Genomic DNA, 15,587 nt, shown 5'->3' on the forward strand with positions numbered 1-15,587 from the left:
AATGCACTGATATAAACATTGCACAGTTGTATAAGTCACAGTAAAGAAAATAACACTTTTATTGAATTTTCCTTGTCGGCGTTGGTGTTGGTGGTAATCAGTGAACCTAGTGGCCAGAATATGAACTAGGGTAGGCGGTACATTTGAAATATAGATGACAAAAATTGTTTCGTCCAATCTGTGTGTATGTGTCTACTATCTACAAGTACCGATCTGCGAGTACTTGTGTGTCTCTGTCCTATTTTTGATAAAGCTAATGAAGTGGAACATCTGTCGTTTTCCGAGGGACTGAATGAAAAAATCATGCAAGCGGACAAACGATTCATAAAATTTTAGGTTAGGTAAATGAAACCATGTTGCACATTCTAAGAACATTAAAAGCCAACGTGGTGCTAAAAGTATATTGTTTATGTTTTTACTGCACACTTTACCTGAAGTATAATATACTAATTAATTTACTATGTCCAATTGTCTATTGCATCAGTTTCGGGCAAGCTATGTTTGTGCCTTTTATAAGAGTGTGTAACTACTAAAAACAATGCCAGCACATCATATTCCAATAATAAACCATAAAAACCAATGTACAAAAACTGTTGGTCCCCATTCTAATAATTTTACTAATCTCTAACTCAAGTAAATAATTTTTTAACAATTGAAACGTAAAACTAAATGCTTGTAAATATCATTTTTGACATTTTTGTAATTTCAGTTATTGTTTTGCATCACTATTTGTTCTAAGACATCATATTATTAACACTGAATGATCTATTTACGCATTAAAAATTTGACGGCGGGACAATTTCCAACAAAGGATACTGGATAATATATCATTAAGGAAACAATTGATGCAGATTTTTTTATTGTTGGGACCATGCAGACTGCAGAATAAATGATATATGCGGGAAAACAATATAAACGAGATTGATAGATACAGATTCGACGGTTCGCCTGTAGTAGTTATGCCTAACCAGGAAATTAAGATTTATGTGGTAGTGGTATTAAAACAAACATTCTGACAGTTAAATAAACTAAACAAAACTAAGCTTGAGGAGTTAAAACACAATAAATAATAAAAAAAATGACTTCTTATGTTCTTAACAATATTTCCAAATACATATTTCTCAAAAATACCAGAAAGTTATTGATTCTATTATAGTTTTTATTTTAAAAAATTAACTTCAAGTACTAGAAAAGCAGTATTTACAGTATTATTTTAATATTTGCTTTATATCAAAACCAATAATTACCTCTGCAACTTCTCTGTGCTGATTCTGATTCACACAGATGATCCTCTTCTGTTTCTTCCTTCTGACATGTTTCAATATGTTTTTTCATTCTGGCAACCAACCCCATTAACTGTTTTCCACATGACTTGCAGGTAGCTTTCAGACCTTTTCCTGACAATGTTGGTTCTTCAACAAAATGGATCCATATTGGGTCCTTCTTTCTTCCAGCCATTTCAACTATACACTATGATGAACTCCAAGTGAATAGACATAACAAAGAACTGCACATTTCCATCCTACAGTTCTAAAAATAGCACCTGACATTGTTGAAGGTCAAACCTGTTGCCAAGGAGATATGACACACACACACACACACACACACACAAACGCACGCACACACACACACATGCACACGCACACACACAAAAACATGAGTAGGAGAGGAGGAGAAAAAATGAGTGGTGTTTATTGGTAAGTACATTTAACCCACCTATATTTACCAAGTGTTTCTAAATAACAAAATAACTATAAATATATTATAGAAGAAATTAAGTACTATTCAATTTCCATTCATATCTTTGCAGCAATCAATTTTTGTGTAAGTAGGCATGATTACTTGATTTAGAAAGATACAGTATAGGAAAAATTAAATGTCAAATTATAAATTGATTTCACTGATTTAAAAAAAAATCACATGATTTAAATCATGATTTAAATCACGATTTAAATTATGCTGATTAAAATCAACATACCCGCAATGTTACCAAATTTTACGAATAAAAGTAAGGTGCGACCATTATATGAGCAAAAATTAAAAAAAAATATATCACTGCAATGATAATGATAATATTTACAGAAAAGTGGTGAATGTCTTTATAAAGATGAACGCAGAAGATATGCTGAGGCATTTGAAACCAATGGCCCTTGCACTTGATAAGGTTCAGAAAGATAGCAGTACGATTTCCACTGCTGTTGATGTGTGGAAAAGTCTAAAACAAAGTCTTGAAGATGAAAACCTGAATGCAGACAGCATGGAGAAATTTTCCAGTCGCTACCATCAGGCACTGGATGGAGCACATTTCCTGGCGTATCTTGTAGACCCACGGTTCTGTGGTCAACATTTGACAGCTGATGAGAGATCTGAAGCTCTTTCATTTGCAAACAACAGATACAAACACACAAAGTCTCTGCTGCCTGTAATTATTAAATTCCAAGCAAAATCTACTCTCTTCCACGACTTCTTAATTCAAGGACAATGTCATCTCGAAAGTGTCGCCAATAGATTGGTGGAAAATAAACATCAATTCAGAAATTAATGAAGTTATGAATGTCATAGAACCACTGTTAACAGCAACTGCTTCGTCTGCATCAGTGGAAAGAATGTTTTCCACATTTGGTTTGATTCAGTCAACATTAAGAAATCAACTCAGTACAGAAAAGGCTGCAAAACTTGTATTTTTTGTTTAAAATTTAAAATAAGTAATATTTTATGTAGACGTTTACTTTGAATACTCTCTCGTATGTGTGCAATTCTGAGAAGAAGAAAAAAAAGAAAATTGGGGTTTTGATTTAAATCATGTTATTTAGAACAATTATACTATAGGGATGACAGAAGTGACAAAGTTACATTTAAAATTATGATATATTTTAAGTGATATAGTTATTTTATATAAAACATCTTTTTTTTTTTTACTAATGTTTACTATGCTACTGTACTAAAATTTTTCGTAAAGTGACATCATTAATGTTTCCTTAAAACATTATGCAATGTAAAATGTGGTCATTTCAAAGAAAGAAAATTAGGCTAGTTGTCTTTACAAAATGAACGAATCTGTTATTAATTGTACTGTAGAGCACAGATTACAATTTTTTATATTTTAATCAAAAAAATCCGATTTTAATCGAAAAAATCCGATTTTAATCAAAAAAATCTGATTTTTTTGATTTCTTTAAAAAAATCATGATTTTTTCATACCCTGTTAGTAGAAGAACCAACGTAACATGTAAACCTTAGGAACACTGGTAGAGAATTGTTTGGAATAACTGTAATGCTATGCATATACTGACAATGTAAGAAACTTCCAATTTTATTAATTGTTTGCATAAGAATTAATAATTTTAAAAAAATCATAGAATAGGCCCTTATAGGCTGAAAACCTTTCACGTAGTTTCAAGTCGTGTACATAAAAGTTTTTTAATATATATAATTACCAAATATTGTTGAATATATTTAACATTTTTATACATGTTACAACACACATATAATAACAAACCTATATAGTATGTAAAAAGACAAACGCCAAATTTTAGCATTTTGTATTTCTTTTCTCTGTGTGAATAAAATAACAGTTCTTAACGTAGTTGCTAATACTGTACTATATTTCTAAAAAAAAATTACGAAAACCTCTGACATCGTCACCATAACAATAATAAATTTGCAAAATAATTAAGGCAAATTTTTTAATGCTACGAAGCACACTCTTAAGAGAAATGTTTTAAACTTATGTTGGGATGTAACTAATATCTTAAAAGCATTCTGAAACCGTTACTTTGAGGGAAACCTTAATATACCGAACACCATACCATCCTTTAATCGAGTACGATTTTCGCTTCTTAAGACCCATTTGTCTTCAAAATGCACTGTACTGTGTAAGTAATAAATCAGTCTTAAAATCAGTTAATTATTTTATCTTCCTATTACGTATTCTAATTGAAATAAATATCAGATAAGCATGTGTTACTTGTATCACGACATCAAGGTATTATTTATCAGTAATTAATATTTCATTTTATTTTTTTGTTAACTAATGTGCATAGGGCAGTGCACTAGACATCACTACCTGTGTGTAGTGTTGCGTTACACTTTTTAACGCATTAGAGTTTACATAAAATGATAAATTCAAAATTTTGTTTAAAAGTATAAATATCAGCAATCAATTTAATTAATGTCCAGTATAACTTAGTCAGTAAAACATTCGGAAATATGTATAGGACCTGTTCATCTAAATATTTGTTAACAGTTAAACTGAACTAAGATGTGTTAGAGTGGTTTTTTCTCTGTCCGTATATTAGAGGTATGGAACATCAATAAATATAGTTTAAAAAAACTAAAGAAAAATGCTTTTAAAGATTATCAAACTAAAAAGTTAAAAATAATTTTAAAATATAATTTATGACAATAGTATATAAGCAATACTAGTATAAATGAGAAAAAAAAACTTGAGGCGCTTTGTGCCATATTTTTTGTATATTAAACGCCCCATGCTTTTTTCTCATTTATACTAGTATTGCTTATATACTATTGTCATAAATTAAATTTTAAAATTATTTTTAACTTTTTAGTTTGATAATCTTTAAAAGCATGTTTCTTTAGTTTTTTAAACTATATTTATTTTTAACTTTTTAGTTTGATATTCTTTAAAAGCATGTTTTTTTAGTTTTTTAAACTATATTTATGTATAATTATCATAGGGAAATGAGTTACCGACACTACCTATTACCATCTGAGATAACTATTTGGAGTTGCAACGTCACAAAGAAATGGTAAAGTCTCTCCGAATCATTTACAGTTAGATGTATGGATATAATCTTAGAATTTACCAGAAAAAAAAACATTTTTTTTCCGGCGTGGCCGGGAGTAGAACCCACGATCGCTGAATACGAAAGCTGACGTCTGAGAAGTCGCGCGCCTTAGACCGCTCGGCTAACGAACGTGATGAAATTGGTGGGACATTTTACACTGATGAGCCACTCACTCTAAGTCGAAAGAGTTACAGACGGACAGACAAACAAACATACAGGTGAAGCTAATATAAAGTATGTAATAAAATACGCATCTGTCGCCCATTTACTTTAAATACAGAATTATAAACTACATATTGTGAAAACATTCTGCAGCAGTTTTTGCTGAACGGAAAAACACGGATGAGAAGACAGACGAAATGTTTGGTAAGTGATTTTTCGTCAAATGAAATGGAACAGGACAGTGCTTATCAGAATGAAATTACAGAACTACTTTTGTGCAAGGAAATGTATTTTACAAAGACATTTCAAGAGAAATCACCTTTAAATGAAATAGATCTTGCTGACATGGAAGTAATAGACTTAGATTTATAGGCCAGGTCCCTTTCAAGTGACGAAATTTCTCTTGAAGGGCTCTAATATGTTTCTGGCTATATAGCTCATCGTTTCAGAAATAAATATCCTGACCTTGGCCCTACGGATTTCGATTCGGAGGACGATAGCTGGATACATGTACAATCAAAGGGTAACTTAAAATGTCCCACTAATGAATTTTTGGAATTAATAAAGATCGCTGAAATGTGTTTTGATAATGTTCATGGCAACAATTTGTGCAAAAATGAGCGGGTTTTTGAATCACTGACTAAAATTATTTGCGGAACTACTGAAAATAAATATCCAGAAGAAGTTATATACTGTTTTGTCAGGACAAGAACGTATATGCGTATCAAGTATTTGAACATGAAATATTTTAACGAACAAGACCAAAAACGCAAAGAAAGAAATAAGATGAGGAAAACTACCCTCTAAGATTTTTCAGTGTGATAGTGTCCACTTTCCTTCACCATAATAGGTATGTTCATTCAATAACACTGATATTGAAAAGCTTGACAGGATTCAATCTAAAGTATCTGACTATATTAACAAAAAATTAAATACCATCAATAACATAGATTTAAATTCCCTCCTTGGTTCATTATCAACTAGAAGAAAGATCTTAGATGCCATTTTTGTCTTCCATTGTTATTATGGTAATCTTATATGTCCTCATATATTTGATGTTACTGGCATTAAAATTCCTTCTTTTAATAGCCGTAACCCACCTTTTTTGTGCACACTTTTAAATACAAATGATATTATATATAGACTTGTTAACAATTTTAATATGTATGTTAATCACTTACAACCTACCAGAGAGAAAAAACTTGTTAAAAAAATTATTCTTTCGGCATCCAAAGATTAATTATCTTTATGCTCTAATGTTATTACCTAAATTATTTAATACCAGATGTATTAATCTAAGGATACCAACTGTATGTTATGTTGTCTTGTCTTTGTTTTTGTCCTACTATTTGTTGTTCTTATAATTTATTGTTTTGTTCTTATTTTTGTTCTGTTACTGTATTTGTTTTTTTTTTACATGTCTTACATGTTGTGCCCACCGTTGGAGCCTTGTGCTGTTGGTGTGGCATGTAACAAATTAAATAAATAAATAAAATAAATAATTTATTTCCAATGTTTTTTAATTACTATATTTAAGAAAAGCATTTATTGTGAATATCGCAGCAATTATGTAGGGCTTAAGGTATTTATTGTATTCCAAATATTGAGTATGCCATTTTTATTGCCTTTATTAAAAATAATATATATGTTAACAATGTAACAAAATTGCGATATTTTTGTATTGCTATTGCAATTTCGTTTCTTGTAAACATTATTGTAAACTTTTTCATATTGAAATTAAATTTGCTATAGGGTTGTTTGTATTTTAATTTTACAGTTATAAGATTTTTTATATGTTGTTTACTGTTTACAAACATTTGAAAAATATTTCCTTAACCATATTTCAATTTCCATGGCAATAGTCTTGTTAGCTTTTCGGGTAACTCTTCTACATGGATGGTGCGACATCTAAAACATATCACACCACCTTTACATAACTATTAAACTAAGAGGTGTTTTCTTTACATAATATTAAAGCACAATGTTTCCTTGTGGCGTAGGTGATTTAGAATTTCAATTTATCTAGAAAAATGGGCTTTCAGAATGTTTTTTAACACACAGTGTTTCGGAAGGTTTTTGAAGAAAAAAATTGACTACCCGTTTTATTTTTTTGCAGCTGAATTCGGGCACGTGCATGAAATATAATTGATCCGTAGGAAGCGCAATGGTTTAAAGTATTGATGTTGAAGATTTGAAAAGATTTATTGAAATAGTGTGAGAGAACGAGTGAGTTGAGTGAGAAGATGTGCGCTCTCAGCCACATGACGTGCGCAGTTGCGAACAAATAAATAATCCATTCCGCCTCCCCATGGCGAAGGATGAGTGAAAGAGAAAACCTGCTAACCCCTTCCCCTCCTCCGGGCACGATAGAACCGTATCGGCTGTGTGTTAGAGGGAGAGGGAGATAAAACCTTCGAGGTTCTGTTAATTCCTCCTAGATGGCAGGCCGCAGAGCGACCACCAGCAACACCCTTCCCGTATGAAGGCCATCTCGCCACTGACGAGCTGGAACTAAGCTCCTGACCTCCCTACATAGTAACAGTCACCCACATAGGCATCTAGACTCTTTAATGATCATATGATACAAAATTCATTGCTTTCGGGCCTGTGACCGTTGTTTACCGTGCACCAATCGCCTTAAATGTATGATTCTGCGGGTTAGTTGATTTGTATAGTTCTGTGTGTGAATGATTATGTGTTTGACCATTATCTTTCCATATGTTTGCCCATTATCTTCCATTATGTCATTCTCTGTTTGAATGATTGTCATAAGGTAGACGAATGATCTTTCCTTTTTTGTTGGTGTCACCTTTATATGCAATGAAATATGAAATGTTTATTTTATTGTTCAATATATCTTCATCCGACCAACTGTATGTGGCTTTGTCACGATCAAGAGTTGCGAGTCAAGTGAAAGTGTATATTGAATCAATCAGCTGCAAGGAACATTATTGAATCACCAGAGACAATTAATGTTCTTGCAATATATTAAAATATAATAAAATTAATAGAATTTTAACAATTATTTTGTGTATACTAAATTAAAGTGTTTGTTATATTCATCATTTTTCAACAGGTGCCATAGGCGCCTTACAACTAACAAAAATTACCTTAGCAATTAAATATTAAATTCAAATTGAATGTTTTTTTTTTTTTTTTTAATTTAACCTTTCTTTGGGTGTTTTATGGAAAAACGATGAGAGTGAATTTTTACGATGCGTGCACAGCTTGCAAAAAAAAATTGACAGGATGAAAACAGGCTACATACAAATTATATATAAGCGAGGTTATATTACACTTCTTTAGGCACGTTATGAAGATATAATTTCAGGAAATTTATATGATGCGCACGCAGCAAGCAACGAATAATTCATCAGATGAAAAAGGGCTACATAGAAATAAAATAAAATAAAAAAGTGCTTTTAAATCATATACTTATTTTAGTGAATGAAATTGAATACTGGACCATATAATTAAAAACATTTATTTATTGTGAATATTAGAGATAGAAATTTTGTTTATAAATTTTTTCAAGTGTATTTATATACGTGACGTTTTGTTCCCATAAGTATTATTTATTTGCATTAAAAATTATATTTTATTACATTATTAATTAAATTCAGTGTCTTTATTGACTTTCGTTAATAATTTAAATTTTATCTCAATTATGTAACAAAATTTAATAATTATTTTTTACATGTATTTATATTAATATTTAATGTGATGTATTTAATTAAGATTATAATTAATTAAATTTAAACTTTACCAACCGTATTTATATCACTCGAATCCTTTTTATTTTTTAATTTCTATTAATTATTTGCACGCAGAATTAAATTTAGTTGTTAATATTTTTTATTCGGAGCGTAAAGCCGTGAAGCAAGGAATGGCGTACCCACGAGGAGGAGCAGAGGTGTACTTAAGTAGCATAGCTGTTACTCACTTACTTATCATACACAGTATATTAGACTAAACATTCAGAATATCAGTTTATTTTCATTATTAATTAAAATTAATCTAGATTATTTTACTAAATTAAATTATTTATTTTATTCACGTCTGTATATTAATCCTATATATAGTTCCGCTCATCACTGACTCGCTGACTTTGTAATGCTAAAAAGACAAGCGTAACATGAAACACAAATATTAGCGTAAATTATATAGACATGTATAAAATAGGAAATGGAAGAGTAACAATAGAGTAACATTTGAAATACAGCTACATAAGTGGAACATGACTTAGTTATTAAATTAAAGTGATGCTTTATGAATAACTATGCTTATAATTACTAAAAAGTTTTATATCTCTGAAAGCTAAGCTCTAAACAAAAAAGGAGAAAAAATTTTCCTTCTGGAAATCTAAGTTACGACACTAGGAATCTTCTGATGATATTTTGAATTTTGTAGTTATGCCCTTTCGAAAATATTTGTTCTTATTTTTTTAAATATTCTTATATCTTTCAAGTTTATTATTTTATTACAAATCTGTCTGTATGTATTTTATATATAATTTTTGTCAATAAAAATTTTTCTTTTCGATTTTGTGTGTGTGTGTGTATATAAGAAATAGTTTTCATTTGCCAAATGTTAAAATAAATAGGATTTCTTATAAACATTTAATGTGTTTGTTATAGTCACATATTTCAATGGTTGCCTTAGACGCTTTACAACTTCCTAGTTCTATGATATGGGCCAAATTTCTTGTGAGCTGGGTTCCATGGTTAGAAACCTGTTGCATGGAACGGACCAACAGAGCGAATTCGTACACGGGAGCTCTACAGAACCAAATAGCATGGCTTGATTGCACATCAACTTGTTATCTTCTGCAGCGACTCGAACAGAGTTGCCAAGGGAGATAGGTTGAGTTTTTATCTTGCGAAGAAACTTAAACAGTTTTGTGTACAAGACGCTTTTATTGGTAATGATATAGCACACGACAAACATGCAAACTTGGTAGTGATATGTCGCCGTTTGCTTCAATAGCTGAAACAGGTTTACTGCAAATGGCTGACGATCTCTGTGAACACAAATTACACACTTTTAATTTGATGCAATAATCTCGTAATAACAACAAATAATAATCCTGACATTTACCGATTATGTTAGCTATGGCAACAAACAATATAAATTTGGTATTCTATTTTCTTTGAATTAAATTCCTGTTACTACCAAAATTCCAAACTAGAGTTAACTTTACTCAATTATACTCAATCTTTATCTGACACACAATTTAGAACATACACTTGCATTAGACTAAGACCTACGCCACGAGTTTGGGTCCGCCCTCCATTTTTATTATACATATTTAACATTTAAGTCAGATCCCTAGTGGCGCTTTCGCCTACACACTATTGAGGTGCGGCCAACTCGTCGTCTTTCTATTTCCGGTTATCTGACGTCTCAGTCCTGTCTATCAATTTACTACTCTATGTACAAAGTCAATTCCGGGTAAGTTCGCCAGTGCTACCTATAAACCCCTCTTCGCCGTATGCGGACGACGTCGATGTCGACTTCCACTCTCGTTGCACCGACTCGCTCCTTCCCCACTCGCTGAGCGAGTGTCCCTAATCAAAAGTCTGCTCCCTTCACTATTTTCCTTCAGGGGGTATTCGCCCACCCCTGAGGACTTCAAATTTGATTAGCAGCTTTTCACAAAATTACTTGCCGAGCGAGTTCCTACTCGCTCCTGGCGAGTATTGGTGGCGAGTCGTGGCGTCTGAGGTTAAGTCCGTTTCTTCTTATTATATCGTCTCCGGCTAAGTCCCGGTCCAGTGTGAAAAAAGTTCCACTTACTGCTTGTTGAAATTCGCCTAAGTCCCACCTCGGCTGCGGATGGAGGTGATAGACTCTGGAGAAGGCAGCGCGTCCGCCGCAGGCAGAGTCCGGTTGTTGCCTCTCAATGCAGAGTGACTGTCTCTCGTGGCGGAGCAGCGATTCCCTTCTGCCCTGAGTGCTGATTCTTCTCAGTCGGTAGCGGCGTGGTGTAGCGAAGTTCCGGGCGTCGTGGGTGATGGCGGCAGCGTGATGAACTGTTGTCTTCTTCAGAGCGGTGTTAAGCCGAAGCCTCTGGCTGACAGCCAGGCACCTTCTGCTTGCTGCTTGCTAACAAACCCGTATTTATACCCGGCGAACCCAGCATAACATCATCAAGCGCCAATCAGCACAGACTTGAAGTGACATCATCTTGAGCCAATCAGCGCTCACTCCCTTGTTGCTAGGGGCTCGGTCGACTGAGAGTCTCGGGTTTCCTGGGATCTAGGGGTTATGCAACCTCTTAGACTCCCGTGTATGGCAGTTGTCCTGCCTTTTGGAGAAATCTCGTTAGGTAGGATTTTCCTACCATAACAAACTGTTCTAAAAAAATCAACCATAGTAATGATGCTGGTGAATGTATCTACGTTTTACTCGTTAAGCACTGCGTAGTCATTTTTTGAACGGGTTGAACTCTTGAAGGAAAATGCTGCTCCCAAGGAGGGGATTCAATCTCCATGGAGTGTCCCACTGATGTCATTTTACCTTACCCTACTTCCCCTTCTGTTCCGCTTATCTCTCCCGTTCCTCAACCTTGTGCTGACAGCTCGCAAAACGTTTAACCCGCACTATACCAATCTCACCGGCTGAATTTTCTTATAGACTGTTTCGTTAAGGTAATCTGTTCACTTTTAAGAAAACAGTATTGAGGTTTATTTACTTGTAGAGCTTGTGTGAAAGAAGCATTGATTCAAGCTTCTTTAAGATATGGACAAATTACCTGAAATTCACATGTACAGTAAGGCTCTTCAGGATTATTAAAGATTATTAAACATTGCTTTAGTTTTAACTGGATTACAAAAGAAAATTCATTTACAGTACAACGATATTTAAAGTAAGTCGTAACTAAGCATGAATATTACTGTTTCTCAAATCACCGGGAAAGAAAAAGGATGCAAGTGATTCAATCATTGCTGAATTGCAGAATGTGCTGAACCCGAGAACGCCATATTTAAGAATCTGTATTTATTTAATCTAGTGTGAATGTGCGCCCCTCCTAACCTGATGCCATCTGAACTCTGGTGCTCAGGGCAAATGACATACCAAACGATCCTTTCCCCTTCTCTCTCTCATATATATACATATACACACACCGTCATGAGTGTTACTGTAATAATTTGTTGCATCTATTTTGCACATTGTTGTCATGTGTGGGTTTAGACAGTGCTGGCTTTGATTGTTGTAGAAAATGAAGTTTCTGTTGTTGGAGCAGAAGTATCTCGAGTTGCTGGAAGACGGACGGGCAATGGATGCCTTGCAAGTCCTCCGTCTTGAACTGACTCCTCTGCAACACAACACCGCCCGTGTCCACGAACTGAGCAGGTAAGTTGGTTCATTGATCATCATCATATTTATCTTCCCTTTCATCATAATCATGACCATCATCTTGGTTATATATTCTTAATCACTATCTTCATCTTCAATATCTATCTTTTTCATTATCTTCACCTTCATCATGTTCAACATCTTTCTCTTCTTCATCATCTTGTTATTCTTCATCTTCATTATGTTCATTATTCATTTTCTTCACCTTTTTCATCATTTTATTCTTAATTTTCGTCATCTTCACCTTCAACATGTTATTAATATTCACCTTCTTCATTATCTTTCTTCAACATCTAGTCCAACATCATCACCTTGTTATTGTTCATCTTCATTATCTTTCTTATTCAACCTCACCTTTTTCATTATCATCATCATCATCATCATCATCATCATCATCATCATCATCATCATCATCATCATCTTTGTCATATTTATGTACATATGCATCATTCATGTACATATTCACCATGATCATGAGCCAGTAGAGTGAAAGCTCCTTGAGGGCTTGGGTCTTCCACCAAGTCCCACCACGCCTAGGGCAAACCCTGCCCAGCCTCAAGCCCAGAGCAGTCGGGGGTCCTCCCAGGCATCGTAGTAGTCTCGTCTCTTAGTAAGCTCGGGTTTTGGTTTTCGTAACTGGTGCAGTTTTTACAGATTGGTGGTATTAAACCCACATTCCGCTCCTGACAGTTCTGCTGCCTAGATCTCCACTGGAATTCAGTCCAGAACATCTGGTTTGTTTTTGTCATGTCACTTTCAAAGTATTGGCTGTTGTGAACATACGCAGATGCATCAAAGTGCATAATTATTTAAAGTAAGGTACTTTACAATGAGGATCCACTCTCCTGCACCGTCTGTAAAGATGTTGCAAATGAAAAATGCCGTCTAGGCTGGAGACAAGAGCAGGAATTACAGAGGGTGTGTTGCTGCTGTCGCCAGCTACATGATGTGCAGCGGCCGCGATGAGCTGATGTCCCGCGCCGGCTGGGAGGGGAAGGGACTCCGCTCGCGCGTGCTGCTCATGGACAAGCTGCAAGAGTTCCTGCCTCCATCCATCATGCTGCCCCCGCGCAGGTACCTTGTGCGGTGTCCTGCAGGCCGATCATAAGTCTGTGAGGAATCAAACTAAACAAAATTGAGTGTTTCTCTCGGCACTCGCCATTGATGTGTACGTGTTTTCTCGCATAATCGTCGCACATTTTGTTCTAAAATGAAATTTTAAAAGTAAGGGTGCGACGATTATGCAAGAAAAAAAAATTGTTAGATAAAGTTATTCATGAGAACAAAACCCATTCTTGGAAAGTATGTTTATTTAGTGATGATTAAAAGAGCATGCCAAACAAATTACCGTATTGGCCCGAATATAAGGTGACCCCGAATATAAGGTGACCAGCAGTTTCAGGAGGCCAAACAAATGTAAAAATAAATTTTGGTAGAAATTAATGTGAAAATTCATTAGACATACATTTTGTGTTGATAAATTCTTTTTGCATTTATGTACAACAATTAATTTATTTTTATCACATTACTTATTTAAAAAAGTTTGAATGGCCTACCCTAATAGTCAAAAGAAAACAATTAGAAAATATTTACATTTTTAAGTATTACACTAGAAATTTTTTCGTATGTTTACTCTAATGAAGCTGAAATAATTGTCATTTTCATAGCTGTTTATTTGTCTAGAGCTCGTTCCCCGCTGTTCCACCTATGTGTGATTGTTCATTTTTCACAGTTTACTGTATCTACGAATTTAAAATTTTTACAGTGGCTATTAATCACTCTTAAAATACAGCATTTAACTTTCAGTTTCACGTATTACCACAGAACAAGGCGTATTACTATTTAGTAGTGTGTTAAACGTAACAAAGTAAACAAAGAATGCAGCTTGCCGGAACAAAACAAGTGGCTAGCTGCCATGGTGAAGCATACAGCCATGAATAACTTCGGTTACGTGACCGCGAATATTTGTTCATATTACTCTCTGACAGAGTCTCTGTCCTATGAATTTTAAAGAATAATATAATTATGATAATTATGTTATTTGAAAGGTTTTTTTATAAATAAAGAGTGGATTATTAAAATAGCTTTTGAAGCAACGTACCAAATTCCTGTTAATATGGCGTCTTCCTGCATGTTCGGCAATGTTCATTTTACAACAAAGAAATATTGTGGAAAGACAGTTGGCAGCCGTGAATTTCCAAACATTACATCCGAAATGTTTGTAAACTTAAACAATCGTTCTGAAAATAGCTGTGATATTTTAGTACCAATATTTCCGTTAAAAATCTGAAGATAAATTACCGTAAATGTTAACACGCGATTGTACACAAAGTACAAATATGAATTGTGTAATAAAAGGTTGCCATTTTGAGATGCTTCAACATTCACATTTTTACTCAAGAAATAATATTTTAATTTTCAACTTTAAACAATTGTGAATTACTGCAATATTGGGTGGATTTATCGTTTTGCCCGTGTGAGGTAACAAAGTTTTAGTTAATATAAAAAATCGTGAACATTTTGTTTAACAATGTTTCTACTGTAGCTTTCAGCTTGGAACTAATGTTTGCGGTGCTGACGTCTTGGGTGCGAAAATAAGGCGACTTCCAATTTTTGCATCTCTCGTTTATGTAAAAATGGTCGCCTTATATTCGGACCAATACGGTAATAAGTCATGCAACAAAAACCTTTTTTCAACTTTAAATAGAAAAACCAAAACTGTGAAGTGAACGCAAGACACTTGAATCCGTGACGTGAACTAACGCGTAATTATTGTCGTAGTACAAACTTGCCACGAAAGAGTGCGGGCCGTCAAATGTAGTTATCTCGGCACTTGACAGAGAGCGCGCGGTGCGTGCAATCGGCAAGATATCGATATTCGACTACGTGTGCGCGCTCTGTACGGGAAGCAACATAACTAATCATGAACGATACCAACTAGCGCTTTCTACATTATTGTAAATGGTACATCGCGATGACGCAATAAATCAGATAAAAGTAATAATGTTTAAAAATGTCTTTAAAAGAAATACACGTCAGACAACTTTGTATTTCCGTTAATTAAATAAGTAAGTGGTAATGTCCAAATAAATTTTTGATTTATACTTTAAAATACATCGTTTTATACGGAAAAGATACCAACACAAAGCGCTCAGCATCTAATAGGGCGACCAAAAACACATGCGACGTTTACGCAAGAAGTTTTTTTATCCAAATTTTTACGGCTTAAAATATAGGTGCGACGATTATGCGAGTGTA

The 15,587-nt window shown here is 33.9% G+C and overlaps 1 protein-coding gene across 1 annotated transcript in view; it reads left to right on the plus strand.

Moving 5' to 3' along the window:
- LOC134538444 (WD repeat-containing protein 26) overlaps positions 1–15,587 on the plus strand; it is a 103,435-nt gene that overhangs the window by 21,488 nt on the left and 66,360 nt on the right. The window contains exons 4-5 of the mRNA XM_063379771.1: positions 12,190–12,326; positions 13,269–13,403. Of these exons, the coding sequence (XP_063235841.1) occupies positions 12,190–12,326; positions 13,269–13,403 (272 nt within the window). The remainder of the gene's footprint in view (positions 1–12,189; positions 12,327–13,268; positions 13,404–15,587) is intronic.

Source organism: Bacillus rossius, chromosome 13, assembly GCF_032445375.1.
Source record: "Bacillus rossius redtenbacheri isolate Brsri chromosome 13, Brsri_v3, whole genome shotgun sequence".
In the NCBI taxonomy this organism is placed as follows: domain Eukaryota; kingdom Metazoa; phylum Arthropoda; class Insecta; order Phasmatodea; family Bacillidae; genus Bacillus; species Bacillus rossius.